The 21,982-nt window shown below is 39.9% G+C and overlaps 1 protein-coding gene across 1 annotated transcript in view; it reads right to left on the bottom strand.

Moving 5' to 3' along the window:
• BMPR2 (bone morphogenetic protein receptor type 2) overlaps positions 1-16,926 on the bottom strand; it is a 151,866-nt gene extending 134,940 nt beyond the window's left edge. Inside the window, exon 1 of the mRNA XM_070770285.1 lies at positions 15,653-16,926. Within this exon, the coding sequence (XP_070626386.1) occupies positions 15,653-15,728 (76 nt within the window). The 5' untranslated portion in view covers positions 15,729-16,926. The remainder of the gene's footprint in view (positions 1-15,652) is intronic.
• Between the last annotated feature and the right edge of the window lie 5,056 nt (positions 16,927-21,982).

Here is a 21,982-nt window from a genome sequence, read left to right as displayed (position 1 = left end):
ACTTCTAGAACTATCCTGTATGATAATCACAAAAATCTGTGTTATACAGTACATAATGATTCTACCTTTGTTTAAAAAATAAAATCTCATTATATCCATATATTTATTTATAGTACATACAAAAAAAGTATGAAATACACCAAACTAGTAACACTAGTTATATTAAGGGAATGGGATTAGAGAAAAAGTAAAGAGGGAATGGATCTTTTTATTTTTTATACTTTATTATTACCTATAGAAATGTTTAATGATTTTGTGTTACAACTTTAGAATTCTAAAAAACAAAGATTCTTTTAAAGAAATAAAATCAAAGTCCAGAAGCAAAAACAAGTATTAAAATACAAAGCAAAGTCAATACAAGTATATCTTACTACTTCCTACAGTCACTATCTGATGTACTATTACGCAAATTCCTTTTGTAGACACTTGAAAAGATCACATTTCCTAGAGGTTGGGAGACCATGAGGCTAAAAAGTTAAGAAAGTAGTATAAGTAGAAGTGGTGTGAATCTCTTCTAGGCAGAACATTTAAATGCCAACAAAGACCTTATACTTTACCTCTGGCAACCAACAACTTTCAAGATGGTGCCCCTCCACCAACCCAGATCCCTGTATGATGAGCAGAATACCCCTGCCAGTCTTCAATGGATAGGTAGCATGAGCAAGAAATAACCATTGCTATTTTATAACAACCTAAATTATCCACTGATACAATTCCATAACTAGAATTTAATCTTTTTCAGTTACTGAATTTAACCTATTTTCATTAACAGGATGATGTAAAGTATGAAACTTATTAGCTACTTAGTGTACAAATCTAAACTGACTTACTACAAATCTAAGAGCATTGCCTTGCTCCTAAAAGGCCTTAGCAAGAACCAGTAAAACTGAATTTCTCATAAACCTAATGGACAAAATAATAATTCCTAGAGGAGCGCTGGATAAGTGGAAGAAGTTGGTGCTAAAGTGAAAATGAAAGTCACTCAGTCATATCCGACTCTTTATGACCCTATGGACGGTAGCCCACCAGACTCCTCTGTCCATGGAATTCTCCAGGAAAGAATACTGGAGTGGGTTGCCCTTCCCTTCCCTAGGGGATCTTCCAGATCCCCAGGAACTGAACCTAGTTCTCCCACATTGCAGGCAGATTCTTTACCATCTGAGCCACCAGGGTAGCTAAAGACTAAAGTGAATTCATAGTTTAACATTCTTGATAAAATTTCATCAAGGTAACACACCGGTTTAAAGAAACAAATAATTAAATACCCCAGAAAATTATCTCCCACCAAAAAGTGTTTCAATAAGTAAAATAATAAATTCATGTATTGACATCATTTGACTGTTCTTAATCTTGCCTCTCTTGTCACCATAATATGGCCCTTTGTGTGGTAACTGGATATAAAAAGTTACTCTTCACACTAGACTGGCCCCTAGGGGTTCTAATCACTAACAACAGATGGAAACACTGAAAATGTATCCTCAACCAAATATTTTATCATCATTCTTCTGATCTAACTGGTTTTCCTTTCCAAAACTTAAAAACTTAGACTCTTCAATGAAAATTTTTATTATCTACCAATATCTAAATGCTATACAACCAAAACCTAAAATATCTGCTGTCATATAATAAAATAAATCATAACTAAGAAACAGTTTAGTCAAAGGCAATTATTTCTGAATTATTAAAATGCCAATAAGATTTTCAGATGCTTAAAATATTCCAAGTATTTTATACCTTCAGGCTAACACTGTATCTATTATATTAATGCTGTGCTTTGAAGGTATAAAGGACTTTATTTACTCATCTATGAAATCAGGAAAATAATAGTAGTGATCAGTCTAGTTTGAGACTGATGAGATAACACAGTAAATATGTAAGGCATTTAATGGATATATTAAAGGCTTAAGAAATATTCATGTGAAAAAAAAAAAAAGACTCGTCTGGCAGTCCACTAGTCCTTCCATTTACCCCAAACATCCAATTCCATCTAAAACTATTATAGCCAATGCCTCTATCACAGTTTTATCATGTTCCATAATTCCCTTTTTTTTTTTTTTTGGTTGCACCAGGCCTTTGATGCTGCAAGCCAGCTTTTTCATATTGTGGTGAGCAGGGGCCACTCCCTAGTTACAGCGCACAGGCTTTCTCACTGTGGTGGCTTCTCTTGTTGCAGAGCATGTAGGTTCAGTAGTTGTGGCACGCAGGCTTAGTTCCCCAGCATGTAGAATTTTCCCAGAGCAAGGATCGAACCTGTGTCCCCTGCACTGGCAGGCAGATTCTTAACCAGTGTACCACCAGGGAAGTCCGAATGTTTCATAATTCCTTCATCAAGCCCACAGTCAACACATTTCAGGTAAGAAAGATTATACAAATTTTGCATTACAGCTTGATAATCCGTGCAATGCACCTTCAGGGTTTCTTAATATGGTCAAGGCAAGGTTAATGGACAGTGTCGGACACAGGACTCTAGGTATGTATGTAAACTTTTCTATATCTCTTTTGGTAATAATTGCCCTTATATCTTATTGCTATGTAATTTGACATATCATATAGACTCTTAAAGTCACATCATACCATAGTAGAAAAATGTACTTTATATCTACCAGTTCCTTACATAGAATTTCTTTAAAAAGAATTTATTGGGACTTCCTTGATGGCCCAGTGGTTAAGACTCCATGCTCCCAATGCAGAGGGCATGGGTTTGATCCCAGTATGGGAATTCCACATGCCGAACGGTGTGGCCAAAAAAGAAACAAAGAATTTATTGAATAGATTGCATAATATTTCAAAGAAACAGGATGTTGGGCCCCTAATTTAAAGATGAAAGGACTGCCCTTTGTATAAATAAAATGTACTATAGTTTGAATACACCCTGAGAAAAATATTCAACATATATGAAGTCAGTGAGAATGTATTCAACAAGTTTTAGGAAAAAAGCAGGTTTCAAGGTACAATTTTATGTGTTTGTGTTGTGTATACAGGGTACAGTATCACTTTAAAATCTATGTATGGAAAAGGGTTTTAAAAGTATTAAGATTCTTATATTCAAGTAAACATGATTATGAATTTAAAAATTGTCTTTATTGTATTTGTATGAAATAAGCATGTACATTTTTCATAAACTTATTTTTTCATAAACTTATTTTTGAACAACTTTTGTTTTACAGAAAAACTGCAAATATACAGAGGTTTTTCTATACACCACTCACCCAGCCCCCACTATTATTAGTATCTTTTATTAATATGGTATATTTGTTACAACTAAGAAACCAACGTTACATTACTATTAACCAAACTCCACATTTTATCAGGATTTTACTAGTTTCCCCTAATGTCCTTCTTCTCTTCCAGGATAGTTAGTAGCACATTATTTAATCAGTCATCATGTTTCTTTAGGCTCCTCTGGACCTAAAGAAACTTTCTCCAACCTTCTGATAACCTTGCCTCTGATAACCTTGGTAGTTTTAAGGAATGCTAGTCAGGTATTTCGTAGACTGTTGTACATTTTAAGAGTGATATTTTTCTCCTGGTTAGTTAAACTAGGACTATGGGTTTTGTGGAGGAAAACCACAGAAGTAATGTGCCATTCTCTCATCTCACATCAGTACTATCAACATGACTAATCACTGATGATATTTATCTTGATTAACTGAGGTAGCATTTGCATTTTTCTCCACTTTAAAGTTAATTTCCCCCTCTACACAGTTTTGGTAATAAGAAAAATATAAGTATTTAAATTTTTCTTAACTTGTAATTTCATATTAGTTAATGGGTAATGCGCCAAAATTCAAAAAGTGCAAAAGACACCGAAAAGGACTTCCCTGGTGATACAGTGGATAAGAACCCACCTGCCATGCAGAAGACTTGAGTTCGATTCCTGCTGGGAAGATTCCACACGCAGCTGAGCAACTAAGCCCATGCATCACAACTACTGAAGCCTGCTCAAGTTTTAGAGCCCATGCTCTCCAACAGGAGAAGCCACCTCAGTGAGAAGCCCACTCACCACAACTAAGAGAAAGCCCATGTACAGCAACGAAGACCCAGCACAGCCATAAATAAATAAGTAATGTTTCTAAAAAATAAAAAAAGAATGAAGTTGGACAACTTACACTCCCCAATTTTAAAACCTACCATAAATTTACAGTAATCAAAACAGTATGGCACTGGCAAAAAGAGAGACATACAGACCAATGCAAGATGCTTTCTCTCTGGATTCTCTTTCATAAGGATACTGATCCCATTCATGAAGCCACACTGTTTATGACCTGATCACCTCCCAAAGGCCTCACCATTTAATATTATCACCTTGGGGGTTGATTTTAACATACGAATTTGAAGGAGAACATGCAGTCCATAGCATTTGAAAATCATCTATCTGATAAGGAATGGGAATATATAAAGAACACCTACCACTTGACAACAAAGACAAACATGATTAAAGAATGGGCAAATGCCTAAGAGTACCAACTCAGGCAATCAGTTCATAACGTATTCCTGGAAATGTAATGCATATCATAGTGAATTTAGACAATTAAATATTAAAAACTTCAAAGTTGCTAAGAGACTAGGTCCTAATTGTTCCCACCACAAACACACACAAAGAAATAGGTGTTAGCTAAATCTACAGTGGAAATCACACTGCAATATATAAATGTATCAAATCAACATGTCATACACCTTAAACTTACAAGCTGTTAAATGTCAACTATATCTCAATGAAACTACAATTTTAGTGAATTTTCTGGGGGTCAAATGATTAGGACTCAGTGCTTTCACTGCTGTGGCCCAAGTTCAATCCCTGGTTGGGGAACTAAGATCCCACAAGCCACGCAGCATAGCAAAAAAAAAAAAAAAAAAGTAATTCTTTAAAAATAGTGGACAAAGAATTTGAATAGATATTCCTCCACAGGAGATATACAAATGGTCAACAGGCACATGAAAAGATGCTCAACATCATTTATCATAAGGGAAATGGAAATCAAAACTACAATGAGACAACACTTCACATACATTAGGATGGTTATAATGAAAAAAAAAAAAAGATTGGCAAGGATGTGGAAAAGGCGGAACACTTGTACACTGCTGGTAAAATGGTAGAGCCACTGTGAAAAAAAGTTTGGCAGTTCCTCAAAAAACTAAACACAGAATTACCGTTTGATCTAACAATTATACCCACAGGTATTCTGCATAGGGGCTTCCTTCATAGCTCAGTCGCTAAAGAGTCTGCCTGCAATGCAGGAAACCCAGGTTTGATTCCTGGGACAGGAAGATCCCCTGGAGAAGGAAATGGCAACCCACTCCAGTATTCTTGCCTGGAGAATCCCATGGACAGAGGAGCCCAGTGGGCTATAGTCCATGGGGTTGCAAGAGTCAGACACGACTTGGCGACTATACCACTATATATATATATATATATATATATATATATATATACACACACACACACGCACAGGTATTGAAAGCAGGGACTAGAACATATACTTGTTCACCAGTATTCACTGCATTCGTTGCCCATCAACAGCCAAAAGGTGAAAACAACTCAAGTTTATCAACAGATGAATGAACACATACAATGAAATGTGTTTCAGCCTTAAAATGCAATGGAATTCTGACCCATTCTGCAACAAGTATAAACCCTGAAAACATTATGCTAAGCAAAATGAGCCAGTAACAAAAGGACAAATATTGTATGATTCCACTTACATGAAATATCTAGAGTAGGCAAAAATCGCAGAGACAGAAAATAGATTAGAGGTTACCAGGGGCTGGGAGGAGGAGGGAATTGGGAACTATTGCTTAATGGTAACAGAGTTTCTGTTTGGGGTGATGAAAATGTTTTGGTGATAGCTGTACATACTCTGAATATAATACCACTAAATTGTACAGCTGAAAATGGTGGAAATAGCAAATCTTGTTATATATATACATATTTTTATATATATATATATATATTTTTTTTTTTTAACCACAATTTGTATAGTTAATAACACAATATACCCAAAGCTGATGCTGGGAATGATTGAGGTCAGAAGGAAGAGAAGGCATCAGAGGATGAGAGGGCTGGATGGCACCACCAATGCAATGGACATGAACTTGGGCAAACGTCAGGAGATGGTGAGGGACAGAGGCGCCTGGAGGGCTGCAGTCCATGGGGTCACAAAGAGTTGGACACGACTGGGTGACTGAACACCACCACCCGAAAGAACTGAACTGTACACGTCAAATGGGTGAATCATGTGGTACAGGAATTATATCCAATAAAGCTGTTAGAAACAACTTACTAACCTAAAACTAAAATGGCATTATCACTAGTTTAGCATGTATGATAACTGGGTAAAGGCTGAGCTGAAATTGACCTTGGCATAATTTATTTTAAAATTAACATGAAACTCAAGATTGTAGAGAAGTCTAACCTTCTTAATTAAACTTCTACCTATTTAAAGTTTTACTCTAAGGTTTTTCCAATTCTAAAATTCTAAGATTTCAACTATTTAAAAAGCACTCTTTGCAACTTCCCTGCTGGCTCGTTGGTAAAAAAAAAAAACCCACCTGCCAAAACAGGAGACACAGGTTTGATCCCTGGTCCAGGAAGATCCCACAAGCATCGAAGCAACTAAGCCCACGCACCACAACTACTGAGTCTGTGCTCTAGAACTCAGGAGTAGCAACAACTGAGCCCAAGAACTACAACTACTGAAGCCGGCTCGCCCCAAGGCCTGTCCTCCACAACAAGAGAAGCCACCACCATGCGAAGACCACACCACACACCTGCAACTAGACAAATGCGTGCAGTAGCAAAAACCCAGTGCAGCCAAAAAATAAATAAAAAGCACTCTCTAGTTATAGACTTTTTTTTGGTGCCACACAGCTTGTGGGATCTTAGTCCCTAGACAAGAGATTGAACCCCTGCCCTCAGCTTTTAAGGCAGAGTCCTAACCACCGGACCACCAATAAATTCCCTAAAGAGATCTTCTTTACACCACTTTTGTGGTCCTACTTCAACACAGTCAAGACATTAAATACATCTGCAAAAAATTTTATATTTTCTTCAAAGTAGTACCTGCACAATTTCAGAATACTCCAGTTTCCCCTAACCTAAAAGTACCATATACTCCATAATAACCAAATGTACCATTCAAAGTGCTACACACTTACTAGTAACCAAGCATAACACTGGCTTTTCTCATATCATAAGCAAAAGTGTTATAAGTAGGAGGCCAACCTCCTCACTTTACAAGTGAGGATGAAAGTGAAAGTGTTAGTCCCTCAGTTCTGCAGACACTGTGACCCCATGGACTATAGCCCGCCAGACTTCTCTATTCATGGATTTCTCCAGGTAAGAATACTGGAGAGTGTAGCCATTCCCTTCTTCAGGGGATCATCCCGACCTAGGGATTGAACCCAGGTCTCCTGCGTTAGAAGCAGATTCTTTACCATCTGAGCCACCAGGGAAGCCCCCACAAGTGAGGATACTGAGACCAAAAAGAGGTGCTGTGCCAAAGTACAGCCAGGGACTACCCTGGTGGTCCAGTGGCTAAGACTCCATACAGCCAATGCAGGAGGTCCAAGTCTGATCCCTGATCAGGGACCTAGATCCCACATGCCGCAATTAAAGAGTTCGCATGTCGAAATTAAAGATCCTGCATGCTGTAATGAACACTGGAGATCGAGTATGCCACAACTAAGACCTGGTGCAGCCAAATAAATAAATAAAACAAAGTGAACAGTCAAGAATACCACTAAGAAGGAACTCAAGTCTTTCTAGTTTCCAATTCTGGTTGCCTATTTAACTTAGAAATCATCTCTTTTCAAGGATAATTAAAGCCTGGGAGAGGAGGAGCAATAAGAGAAAATCAACAAGGGACAGAAGTAGCAATAACAGAAAAGTATACTCAAAACAATCTAAGGGAGATTTAAAACACACACACACACTCACAACCATTTAGAAGGGGAAGTGAAGATGGAAAAGATATAGAATAGAGGAAAAGGAAAGTCACTAGTCAAAAGAGGAGAGCTGTAAGCAAAGAGTGATCAAACTACCAAATTCAGTAGAAAAGTCAAAGAGAACAAGACTGAAAAGTGACTGGATTTGGCAATTAGGAAGTCACTGCTCACCTAACATACAGTGTGGGGTCAGGAGGGCAAGTAAAGAGTTAAGGATAGGGAAATCAAGAAGTGTTCACTGCTCTTTCTTTAAGATTAACAGAGAAGATAGACATAAAAGGAGAGTTCTCTGGTGGTCCAGAGGCTAGGATTCCAAGTTTTCAGTGGTTGGGAAGCTAAGATTTTGCAGAGTGCAAACTCACCAAAAAAAATTAAGAAGTGTGGATCAGCTAGAAGACACACAAGAACACAGTCTCTTCTCCTATATTGGAGAATATCTACAGGAATTTCTCATCCTGAAAGACAGGCAGAGGGAGAAAATAATACAACGCTAAAGGGTTTACAAGATAGCGAAATACCTACCCATGCTTACAACAGCATGGGATTGAATTCCCTTTCATAAAGTGATATAGGTTATGGCATGAGACAGTTGGGAGAAGGGAAGCAGCGTTTCTTATTTTTGACTCCACCAACATTTAGAAAAGAACTATGCACAAAGGAAGCACTAATAAATATTTGTTAGCTGGACACTTTAGTTCTCCTTCCGAAAGTCCTGTATCTGTCCTATTAATGTCCCCATACCTTTCCAGCTGCTCCCATGAGTGCATATTGTAATAGAAACTGGGTCTAACACAAAACACTTCCAGTCAAACAATTACTGTATTGCAATTAAGAGCAAGCAATAAATGTTGTGTTCTAGTATTCCTGATGAGGTAATGTATTCCAAAATGTTCATATCATTTATTTACAGGCTTATTTCTAACCTTACATAGACTACATATATATGTTTTGTTGTAATCTTAGCTGTCATATCCATCTCACAGACCAAACAAAAGTTCAAAAAAAACAAAGTTAAGTCTATTGCACTCAAATGTCTACCAAAGTCACCTTTTAGAAAGCAATTAAAAAACTATTTAGATTATTTAACTAAGAGGGGGAAATACTTTGATAATATGAGTCTCTTTGGCATGTGTAAGTGCTATGCAAGACGGTCAAATCTCATGAATTTCTAGATACTATATTCATTTTCTTCATATTCACCTATACTTACTTTCTTCCAGAAGATATCAATCACATATTTCTTCTCTGGTGGACAGAAATTTAATATATGCAATTTATCCACCTGAAGGTCTCCATGTATTACTAATTTGTAACTGAAACCAAACAATGTTATATTAATATATTCTAGTTTAGCTTAGCACTAGTTCTTTTTTCTAAACTTCATCAACAGTTCTCACCTAAATTTACTAGGAAAAAAACCACTTCTTTCTTCCTTTTTGGCAGAAGGAAAAGGAAAACGGCCCAAATAAAAGTACAAACTAAATAAACATAATATAATACGAGGTGAGTAAAACACTTAATTAAATAACATATCATCCTTAAGACTGCTGCTGCTGCTAAGTCACTTCAGTCATGTCTGACTCTGTGCGACCCCATGGACTGCAGCCTACCAAGCTCCTCCATCCGTGGATTCTCCAGGCAAGAACATTAGGACTAAAAATAATCAATAAAAAAAATTGTGCAAATTTTAAGAAAAAGGTTTTGGGTAGTTACTGAGAGCATAAAAATAAGAAAAGTTTGGTTATCAGTACTGACTGATTAGAAGGTGCAGAATAGGTTACAACTGGCACAAAAAGTAAGAAAATAAATAAAGTAAAATCTCAGAAAATAATCTTAGATCCAGTAGTTCTCAAACTTTTAAGGTACATAAATTTTACTTGGGGGAAATCTGTTTAAAATGCAGATTCTTAAAACTCAATGCCATTCAATATTAAGTGGGTCTGGGTTGGTGTCCAGGAATCTGCATTTCAAATATAATCTTGTCCAATGCCATAATACTGCAACTAAGAATACTATGTTAAATAGTCTATTTATCCAGAATCACACAGAATGCAAGTCTCCTTAACTCAAGACAGTACTCTTCCTAGTATATCATTTAAACTATTTTGTAGTTAAAAGGCCTGAGACAAAGAAAGAATATGTTACTAATACATAATCTGCTGTATTGAGCAATTTTAGAATTCTTTTTTATTATTAATTCATTTAGTAACTCTTAAATTCTTGTATGTGCCTAGCAAAATGCTATATTACAAAACAATTTAAGATATGAACCCTGTCTTCTAGAGGTAATTATCAATTAGGAGGACAAGTGAAGTGAAGTCAAAGTTGCTCAGTCATGTCGGACTCTGCAATCCCATGGACTAGTCCATGGAATTCTCCAGGACAGAATACTGGAGTGGGTAGCCTTTCCCTTATCTAGAGGATCTTCCCAACCCAGGGATTGAACCCAGGTCTCCTGCATTGCAGGCAGATTCTTTACCAGCTGAGCCACAAGGGAAGCCCTAGGAGGACAAGACAAATACACAAAACTAATCGCCAAAAGCAAGGCAATACATGAGTAAGCACCAAAATCAGTGGTATGGCCACTACCCTAAAGCAATCTACAGACTTAATGAGATCCCTATCAAATTACCCAAGATATTTTTCACAGAACTAAAAAGAATAATCCTAAAATTTATAAGGAACAATAAAAGACCCAGAATTGCCAAAGTAATCCTGAAGAAAAAGAAAAAAAATGGAGGCATAACCTTCCCAGACTTCAAACAATACTACAAAGCTACAGTAATTAAAACAGCATGGTACTGGCACAAAAACAGACATATAGATCAATGGAACAGAAGGAGAGCCCAGAAATAAACCCACAAACCTATAGTCATTAATCTCTGAGAAAGGAGGCAAGAATATACAACAGAGAAAAAGAGTCTCTTCAGCAAGTGGTGCTAGGAAAGCTAGACAACTGAATGTAAACCAATGCAGTTAGAACACTCCTTCACACTACACAAAAATAACCTCAAAATAGCTTAAAGACATAAATGCAAGACATGACACCATAAAATTCCTAGAAGAGAACATGCACAAAACATTCTCTGACATAAATCCTAACAACGCTTTCTTAGGTCAGTCTCCCAAGGCAACAGAAATAAAAACAAAAATAGGGACTTCCCTGGTAAACTAGCAGTTAAGACTGTACACTTCTACTCTAGGGCATGTGGGTTCAATCCCTGGTTGGGTTCAATCCCCAGTCAGGGAATTAAGATCCTACATGTTGTGGCCAAAAAAATAAATAAATAAAAGCAAAAATGGGATCTAATCAAACTTAGAAGCTTTTGTACAGCAAAGGAAACCATCAACAAAATAAAAAGACAAACTAAGAACTGGAAGAAAATATCTGCAAATAATATGACCAATAAGGACTTAACTTTCAAAATATATAAACAGTTCATGTAACTCAATAACAACAACAACAAAAATCAAAAATGGGCAGAAGACCTAAACAAATATACAGATGGCCAATAGGCACATTAAAAGATGCTCAACTTTACTAATTACTAGAGAAATGCAAATCAAAAGCTACAATGAGGTATCATCTCACACCAGTCAAAATGGCCATCACTAAAAAGAACATAAAAAATAAATGTTAGAAAGCGTGTGGAGAAAAGGGAACTCTCCTATACTGCTGGTGGGAATATAAATTGGTGCAGCCACTAATGAAAGCAATATGGCGGTTCCTTAAAAAACTAGAGTTGCCATATAATCCCGCAATTCCAGTCCTGGGCATATATACAGAGAAAACTATAATTTGAAAAGATATAAGCACCCCAATGATCATAGCACTATTTACAATAGCCAAGACATGGAAGTAACCTAAATGTCCATCAACAAACTAATAGATAAAGACGACGTGGTATATATACAAATGGAATACTACTTGGTAATAGAATGAAATAATGCCATTTGCAGCAACATGGATGGACCTAGAGATTATCATACTAAATGAAGTTTAAGTCAGAAAGAAAAAGACAAATACCATATGATATCACTTGTATGTGGACCCTAAAATAGGATACAAATGAATTTATTTACTAAACAGAAACAGATTGATAAGACTTAGAGAACCAAAGAGAAAGGCAGTGAGTGAGGGAGAGATAAATTAGGAGTTTGGGATTAGCAGATACAAACAACTATATATATAATATATAAGCAACAAGGTCCAACTGTATAGCACAGGGAACTATATTCAATATTCTATAATAAAGCATAATGGGAAAGAATATGAAATATGTACAACTGAATTACTTTGTTCTACATCAGAAATTAACATAACACTGTAAGTCAACTATACTTCTATTTTTTTTAAAAAGTGATATGGCCAGTTATAAAATTAACTGATTTACACTGACTTCATTCTGTACCTTTTATAATTAAAACTTACCCATCATCTTTCACGGTTAGGAAAGTTGGGCCTTTAATGTAGTAAAGCTGGAATAAACATCTCTCGCCCCACATTTTACACACACACACACCAACACCCACTCCAACAATACCACCACTACAATCCACATGCCATGATAGCTTTTGTAGACAACGTGTGTGTTGCTGAAGAGATGTATGTAAAACTGAAACCTAGTCAAGTGAACTATTTCAAATGCAGGAAGAATCAGCTGACACCGATGAGGCAGAATCAGCTAACATGGGTGCCAACTGAGCCATGGACACAACTGAGCCAGACAAGGAGAGAGGATTAAGAAAGGATGTAGGACTCCTGAACTCCTTTGGGTCCTAGAGAACCTTCCAGGTTTGGATCCCAAAAATGAGACCATTCGAAATACCATGGACTCCCTGGCCTCCGAGGCCAACAAAGATGGCAGGAAGGACAAGAAGGATGAAAACAAGTACAAAGACTGGAGGAAAAACGAGTAGCTGAGTCTGGTTCCTCATATGGTGGAGAAGGACACAGGGTTAGATCTGTTTTTTGTAATCGTTACAACCTAAATGAAACAGCTTGGCAACTTAAATAAAAAAAATTTTTTAACAGAAGCTGACTCTTAAATAAGTACTGCATTGTATCACATCCTTTTATTAAAATTAAGACTTCATTTACAAACCAAACAAGCATGTATTTTCTATAAATTCTAATTTCCGCATACTAACTGTTCTTAGAATTAAGGATCCAAGAACTAGATAGAATAAGTGGGAAAGAGGGACCCAAAAGAAATAGGATTTATCCATGACCCCACAGAGGGATGTGATGTCAATCTTCCAGTGTTATTTTCCTGTTCAGCTGCACCATTTGCACCTGTCTAGTTACATCACTGCATCTGTACATCCCAAATTCACACAGGTCCTCTCTAGCTACCTTACACTTAATGAAACTGCACTAACCACTCCAATATTAGGCAAAGTTTTACACATTTAGAACCATGATATTTATAACAAGTGCTATACTAAGATCGTGTCAAGAGTCCCGGCTTCTTTTCAAAGGTTAATCTGAAGACACTAACCCTATCTCATGTTCCCAATTAGACTGAGAAGTTGTTGCCTTCATTAACATGGTAGGTAACATGGTAGGTGCAGGTTGTAATTTTAGCTCAATTTACTGTGTGGTGAGTTATTTAAATTCTCTGTACTTCACTCGGGGCTTCCCAAGTGGCTCAGATGGTAAAGAATCTGCCTGCAACGCAGGAGACCCCGGTTCAATCCCTGTGTGGGGAAGATCCCCTGGAGAAGGACATGGCAACCCACTCCAGTCTTCTTTCCTGGAGAATTCCATGGACAGAGGAGCCCGGTGGGCTAAAGTCCATGGGGATGAACAGAGTACTTCACTCTCTATAAAAGGAGCATAACTGAACCTGGAGTGAAGAACAGTCATGGGGATCAAAAGCGAAATTACATGTAAGGCTACTAGAACAGTTCCTGGCACATAGCTAGCACCCAGTAAATACTGTTGTTACTATTATTGTTACAGATCTGAAATCCAACTTCACAAATTTTAGCATCTGGTAATTAGTAATACTGAAGGAAAAAAGATGACGAAAATCACTTTTAAAGAGTGATTAATCTATCCCTTTTAAGGACCATTATTCTAATATTTCATTTATAAAACAAATCACATTTTTTTAAGTCAATTGATCTTTCTCTTACTTTTACCAGTTCTAATCACAAAATAATAATTTTGTCAACTATAAATTAGAATCTGAGTTGTACAAAAGTCAAGAATAACCAACACTGAAAAGTGTACGCTCTGAGATTTCTGCTCTTAGAATGACTGCTTAAATTTAAAGCCTTTTACTGTCCTCTTATTTTACAGGGACCAACCACATGGCTTATTACTAGAGAATTTAAAGAGGTAACACAATATAAAGTAATCTAGAGAAAAATCATTCACTTTTCCCCAAAAGGAATTGTGATGATTAGTAATATTAAAATATCAGTGTTAAAATAAATTCAGTTCATATCATTTTAACACAACTATCATAAACATAAGACATCAATCAACAATATCAAAAGCACAAAAGTTCAAAATTTTTTTCAGTGTTTTCCAAATGGAAATATGAAATCTCCATATCTAACACAAGAAATGAGAAATTTACTGAATGTGAAAATATGCAGTTTTTAAATGGAAATATGCAATCTCCGAATCTATCACAGCATTGAGAATTTTATTGAATGTGAAAATTATACTTATTAAGAAAAAATAACTGGAAAGGCGTTGTTGTCCTCTATTCATTTCTAAATGTATAATCTATCTGGCCATCCTAAACCCAATTTAAGAATTACATGCATAATTCACTCCCTAAAATTTCTAAAAGCAAATCACCAAAAGACTGCTTGAAAAGTAATTGCAAACAAAACGAGGTTTTTTCCTAAAGGTGTCTGAGAACTAAAGAACAAAATATCCTAAAGAAAGGATATTTACTGAAGCTTCCCTTTAAGCTTCAGTAAAATGTCAAAAGACTTTCAGGACTCAAATCTCCTAGAAGTCTTGATGTGAGGTCAAAGTTGCCTCAATGACAGGAAAGCCAATAGAAAGCCAGATGACTAAATGAAAACTTAACCGAAAACACTTCTAAGCCCAAAAGTAATTCCAAAAGTATACAAAATATGTGTCCAGATTGAAAAAATGAAAATTATTAATATACGTCAAAACAAAATAATGGTAATAACGATTAACAGTAGTATACAATGTATTAAGAATCTCTCAGATCTGCCTTCCTCAACATTTTTTGGAATAATCAAAGTACCAGGGATTCTCAAAGAGTGATCTACATCTAAAAATAAGCTTCAAGTGTGTGTTCTACAGTGGATGTCCTTTCTACTTACAGCCAATTCTGCTTCTTTATATTAAAAAAAAAAAAACTACAGGTCTGTTCCCAAAGATCTCCTAATAGGCACTGTTCACTGGTGATTAAAATATTATTTTTAATCCCTGCATTACCTCACAGCTAAAAATGTCAAGATACCACACCCTACGTGTCTTTCTTCCCCCCCGCCCCGGTGGGGGGAGTGGGGGGTGGGGAATACGAGGTGTGGGGATTTGAAACTCCATGAAAACGTGACAGGTTAGCTCTCCGGGAGGACCGGGAAAGGCGCAGGTCCGGGCCGATCAGGGGACGCGCGGAGAAGGGCGAGCGCAGGCCTCGGCCTCTGCGGGTTCCCACCCCGCCAGCCGCAGGGAAGTGGCCCGGACGCGCCACCCGGGGCGACTCACCGGCCGCAGCGCTGACCAGCAGGACGGTCCACAGCAGCGAGGGCACCCGCCGGGGCCGCCGCGGCGACGAAGTCATCCCTAGGTCAGCCGAGGAGAGCAGAGAAAAAGAAAGACGGAAAGTGAATACGGGCGGAGAAACGCGGCCGGGAGGCTAGTCCTCGCTCTCGTCGGACTTCTCCGGCCCGTATTACAATGCAGTTTGAAAGGACAAATGGCAGATGAGAGGACCGAGCGGCAGAGTTTTCATTCCGCTGCACAAATTCCCTTCATTTCTCTCCCTCGCGGCTGGGGGTGTTCATTCGCCCAGGACTGGGTGCCTTGGCGCCCCAAACTGAAGGCATGTCCGTGGGGAGAAGCACGGAGACGAGAAGAAAAAAAAAAGCCCCGCAGTTATTTCCCCCGTAGTTTCACGATATCGAAGAAATATCCAGGTCTGGGAGAAAACATATCCAGGGTGCCGAAGAGTGGGCAGCGGGCATTCGAGGGGCGCCGAGGATCAGAACAAGTTCCCGACTGCCAGGAAGGGCGAAGCCGGACGGCCGGCGGCGGCGCCCGGCGACCCGAGGCGCATCGCCTGTGCTCCGGGAGGGCAAGAATCCTTTTAACTTTCGCTTCGGTGCTTCCCTTACTCCGATCTTGAGCACAGCAAATCCTCCTCCTTGACTGGATCGAAAAAGGTGCCTGCCTCCATGGACAAACCCACCGCCTTCACGCCTTCGCGGAACAATCCTGCGAGGGTTGGGCAGGTCCCGGCCGGAGGGCTGAGGGGCGGTGGGAAGCGGGGGAGGGGAGGGGTCGGCACACTACCCTTTCTAGCTCTCCCGGGTGCGCTCCTCGCTCTTTCTCTTTTTTATTGCTGCCGCTCCATCTTGCCTGAGGTAAATTCCACCGTAAAAGCTTCGTCTTCTCCCTTCAAGGGCTCCTGTGAGCGAATCACAACCCCCTCCCCCGAGGAAGCCGCCGCCGCCGCCGCCTCCTTTTCCCGCAGCTCTAGGCTCCGGGCGGAGCTCGGGTGTCGCGGGCCGAGGGCGGGGGGCGGCGGGAGGGCGGATGTAGGTGGCTAGGGAGGCGGCGAAACACCCCGCGCCCCTCCGGGAAGCACTTCCAGAGGCTCCGAGCAGACCAGACACAAAGGGGGGAGTCGCCGCAGCTGCCAGTCTGCGGCGCTCCCGGTCACCGGAGTCGCCCCGCCTCCGCCGCCGCCTCCGCCTCCTCCTCAGTCTCCAGCTCTTCCCGGCCCTGTCTGTCTCGGGCCTGTGGTGCAGCGCGGGCGGCGGCAGCAGCGGCGGCGGCGGCGGCGCGAAGGCCCGCACTGCGCCTGCGCTCTCGCGGCCCCGCCCGTCTCCGCCCCTCGCTCCCGGGCTTGCTGAGGCTGACTCCCGGGCTCTCGCCCTGCGATTCTCCCCCCAGCCACCGAGAGTAGGGCGGGGCTGGCCGCCCGCGATGGGCAGCAATGGCCTTTCTCCTTGACGCTCACATACCTTCTAGACGGGCACGCGTGGGATTTGTGTGCTTAAGAGAGGGCAGCCGCGTCTGTTGTCCAACCTTTGGCAAACTCTTCCGAGCTCTGTGATTTAGCCTCTGACTCCTCTGGGACTCCTGGAGTAAAAGCCTGGAGGGGCAGAACTACCCCCTTTGTTTCTTGGGGCCGGCGCCTGCCTCTCCGCAGCTAAAAGAATCGGGACGGACCCGCCTTTCCCAGAACCAGAGACTTTGGCCTCCTCGGGCTACCCTCACTGATTCAAACAAAAGCCGGAATTGGAAAGACCACCCCTGTATTGATGTTTTTTGCTCTAATCGGTGGCCTGCTTCCCTCAAGTACCCATAACCGGAACCCTTCTTGGCTAACAGGAATATTGAACATTCGAAAAGATGCAAAGCTAGAAAGAACTCGTTCTTTTGCAATTCTGTTCGCTGTCCTGCTGTCTGTGCATATTTCTTATGCAGCGAGGTTTCCACTTCGAGGGTGGGCCTTTATTCACAAAGGCTGGGAGCCTTGGAAGCCCCTAAGGCATTTGAAAGGAAATTTGCGGTGAGGAGTAGCCTCTCAGGGTAAAGAGTAGCCTCTCAGGGTAAAGAGTGGGGTCGAGTCTACGCACCCAAGGGAAAGAGCAGGTCTTGCTGGTATCTAAGCCTCCTTTGAATCGGGCTCGGATCTATTTAGCAGGGTTTTTTGAATTGCAAAACCCCAAGCTACCAGGATTGTGCAAGGGAATTCTCCCCCCGCCCTCCAGCTTCTACACACTCCTGCAGGATCTGGTCGACTTGGGTGGGATTTTGCTAGGCGAAGAGGGAGAAGGTGACGTGCGTGGCGCCATGATCGGAAGTCTGGGTTTAATTCTTAGCTGCTAGGTGGAAAATCTGCGTGGGAGGGCGATCTTAGAGGTGAATTCTAGCCTTCCCTTCTCCTACTAAGCAGAAGGGTTATTCTGAAGGCTGGTTTTACTGGTCTTTCATTGTAGCTGAGGGGCAGTTCCAAAGATACCTTCAAATATACACTCCTGAAGTCCTAATCTTTGCTTGCTTATTCAAGTCCCCTTTTATCTCTTTATCTGAACTTGATGTAAATAAATCTGCACATTCCTTACACTAGTTGGTGTTATCATACTAAGTATCTTATATAATTAGGGGTTGTGGTAATCCCAGCTCAGAATTCTCAGACCCTTTTTAGTGGAAATATTTTTATACTGTTTACCCTTAAGGCGGAGAGGTTTTTTGGTAGTAAAATCCTCTAAACAGAGAAGAAAAAAAAGGAGCAAAGGCTTTGATTCACGAGCTTTATGGTGCATGTGTGTGCGCGTGCGCACGCGTGGCTTCCCAGGGGCTCAGTGCTGAAGAATCTGCCTGCCAAAGCAGGAGAGGAGGATTTGATCCTTGGGTCGGAAAGATCCTCTGGAGGAGGAAAATGGCAACCCAACCCAGTATTCTTGCCTGGAAAATTCCATGGACAGAGGAGCCTCGTGGCCTAGAGTCCATGGAGTCGCAAAGAATCAGACACAGCTGAGCACAACGCCGTATATGTGTGTATGTATATCTGTGTATATGTATATATGTATGTGTGTGTGTGTGTATATATATATATATTGCCCAAAGACCCAAAATTGTTTTACCATTTGATTTTCAAGAAATAAATAAGATTGAGCACTCAGAGTAACAGGAAGTAAGCACGTTAGAGGTGTAGACAGTGGTAGTATACTGTTTTACTTTCTAAAATTAGGATTAAGTATTTGATTACTCTTTTTACTTGCATAAAAATTCTCCTAAGAAACAGTGTACCCTTATATATATTATAAATGTATAATAAGTTATATAGAAAAGAAGTGAGTCCTAGAAAATTTACATGAAAAAATTATACCAACAACTTGATATGAATAATTAGTAGATAACTAGATATACAACCCCCTTCCCTCTTCTGTTTTTCCTTGTAATATCTCAATTGGGACATGGCTGTTCACTCATTATGAGAAATAACATCAGAGAAGAACTGCTGCTGCTAAGTCACTTCAGTCGTGTCCAACTCTGTGCGACCCCATGGACAGCAGCCCACTAGGCTCCTCTGTCCCTGGGATTCTCCAGGCAAGAATACTGGAGTGGGTTGCCATTTCCTTCTCTAAAAGAACTAGAACTTGGCAATCAATCTGTTCAAAAAGACAAGACAGACAATACAAGTCAAACTCAGGTGAGAAATAAAGATACTGGCAGGGCAGGAAAGTTTGTTATCTGTCCTAGTTAGGATAAACTGGGTTATAACAAACAGCAGCTTATTACAACAAAATTTAGTTCTCACACATGTTACATGTTTGATACAAGTGGTTAGGAAGCCTATCACAAATGTGGTTCACTGGAAACCAAACCAAAACATAGGAGATTTGGGGGTAATGCTCTCAAGAACAATTTCTGAAGACTGCGGGTTACAAGATCAGGCAGAGGGAGAAGTTGTCAGCATAGTTACCACTGAGGCTTCAGGCAGTTCTGCAGAGAGCTCTGGCACTAGCATGGCCCTTCAACATTGTCCTAAATAGAGGCAAGGGGCTAGGTCTTTATATCCTCACATCAACCCATCATTGGATACGGGCAGCCCCAGGGAAGGAAGGTGCTCCTTGGGTGAGAGGGCTGTCTTTATCCAAAAGCAACACCTCCAGAGAGGGATACAGCTGAGGACTGTCAGCTACCAATATTTCCAGCAGTTGGGAGAGATGGTGTTTCAATTCTAAATGGTGAATCTTGGAGTTCAGTACAACATCCACTACATGGACTCTGCTCATTGTAATCACTTAAGTCCCCAGACTGGTGGAGGCTTCACTAAGATACGTGCTTTCAGGATTACCGCAATAGGGATCATAAAATTTAACTGCTAGTTTACAGTGTCTTGTATTAGCCATTAAAATGCTTCCTCCCAGAAGGAATATGCTTCACTTCCACTCACTTGTTATTGGCCAAAGAAGTCAACATGGCTAAACCTAACTTCAAGAGAAAAGGGAAATGTAATGCTATCGAACATGACTAGAAAGAAGAGAACATGAAAATCTGTGAACAACTCTAATAACTACCATGGTGTCCAAGGGGAAGTTAATCCTCGGACCTCTAATCAAAAGCCCTACAAGTAGTATAGGAGGGTTTTCTAACATATGAGAAAAACTCTAGGGTAAGAAACTGGAAAATGAAGGGAGCAACACGACATTCAGGTGAACAGACCAAGATATGTCACTATGGATTATATGTTTCCTCTGAGGTGGAAGACTTGCAAAAGCAAAGTAAGGCTCAGGGTTTAGGAGGGGCCTGGGGGGACTAAGCAGATTATTAGAACTAGGATCAGAATAAGGACAGAAACCCTATTATGCTCTATGAGGACTAGTAGTAGTTACCTGGGCGCAGAGATACTGAATACTTTTAAGAACAAACTTTATCATCATAAAGCAGTGGTGTCAAGGAAAAATAGAAGAAAAACTCAACTCTAGAATAAAAAAAATACAGATGCCCAGAAGTTAGCATTGAAACAACCTTCAGGGTCCAGTAACAGAAGGCAACTTAAAGCTGCTTAGACACTTTAAGATTTAATCTTTAGGATATAACTGAGCAATATGCAACATGGCACTGTCTCCTATTGTAAGACTAAGTTTTAGTTCTGGGGAAAGGGGAAAACCCAGATGTGAAATATGAGGAAAATCAAATTGAAAATTGACCTCCACTCACCCCAACATGCTCTGGATCTAAAAGCAAACTTAAGTCTCTCTCTGAAACAAGCAAAGCTTTAAAAATAAAACAAACAAAAAAATTTGGAACATAGATCTATTGCCCCATCTCTTTCCTACTCTTCATATATAACTTTTGAAATATTAGTTAGCCTAGCTTCTGGGGTAACCCTTCCCTGTAAGTACAAAATAAAATCATCTGAGCCTCCCATCCTGAGTGACTCACAACAGGAGAACCCAGCCTCTCCCTAAGCATGTGAAAGATCCCAAACCTGGAATGGAGGGCTTATGTTTTCCACAGATTTATCTGATTTGGTCTGAACTTCTCTACTAACACCTTGTAAGAGCTTTTTCTTGCAGATGTCAGACACTGAGCTCTGCTTTCCTCCCAGGAGTAGCAACAGGACCCTTTCTTTATTTCCTAAGCTACTCTAAAATATGGTTAAAATTTTTACTAAGACTTAAATTTTTTTTGAAGTTTAACATAATAAAAGAAATCTTAGAATATGAGATATCCTGGCTCCCTATAGTCTTTGAAACACACCAATACCTGCCCAATGTATCCACTTTTCCCTTTGAAAGTAGTATTCCTTAGCCTATAGCCACTAACCATTTTTCTAGGATCCAGTCTTGTCCTCTTACTATATCTAGCTAAAGTTCATCCATTCATCCACCCATCTGGCCTTCATTCTTTTATTTATATAATCAATAAATAAACATTTCACTGAACTATGTTCCAGTTACTATTCTAGAAATAATGATACAGAAATGAACAAGGGAGCTAGGTTCCTTATGCTCATCCTTTCATGACACTTGTGGTTTTTTTCTATTGTTGTTTAACAAATTTCCACAAACTTAGCAGCCCCAAACCACACATATGTATTATCCCACAGTTTCTGTGGATTGAGTCCAGGCACAGTTTAGGTGGGTTCTCTGCTCAGAATCTCTCAAGGTTGCAGTCACGGTGTCAGCCAGGCTATGTTCTCATGTGAAGGACAAACTGGGGAAGAATCTCCTTTTAAGCTCATTAACATGTTGACTGTCTGCCAGGGACTGCTCTCAGCTCCTAGAGGCCCCTACAGTTGCTTGCCATGTGGCCTTCTCCATAACTGTTTTCACAGTATAGTAACTGATTTAT

The sequence above is a fragment of the Bos indicus genome, chromosome 2 (assembly GCF_029378745.1).
Source record: "Bos indicus isolate NIAB-ARS_2022 breed Sahiwal x Tharparkar chromosome 2, NIAB-ARS_B.indTharparkar_mat_pri_1.0, whole genome shotgun sequence".
Classification (NCBI taxonomy): domain Eukaryota; kingdom Metazoa; phylum Chordata; class Mammalia; order Artiodactyla; family Bovidae; genus Bos; species Bos indicus.
This window is presented reverse-complemented; position numbering and strand designations above follow the sequence as displayed.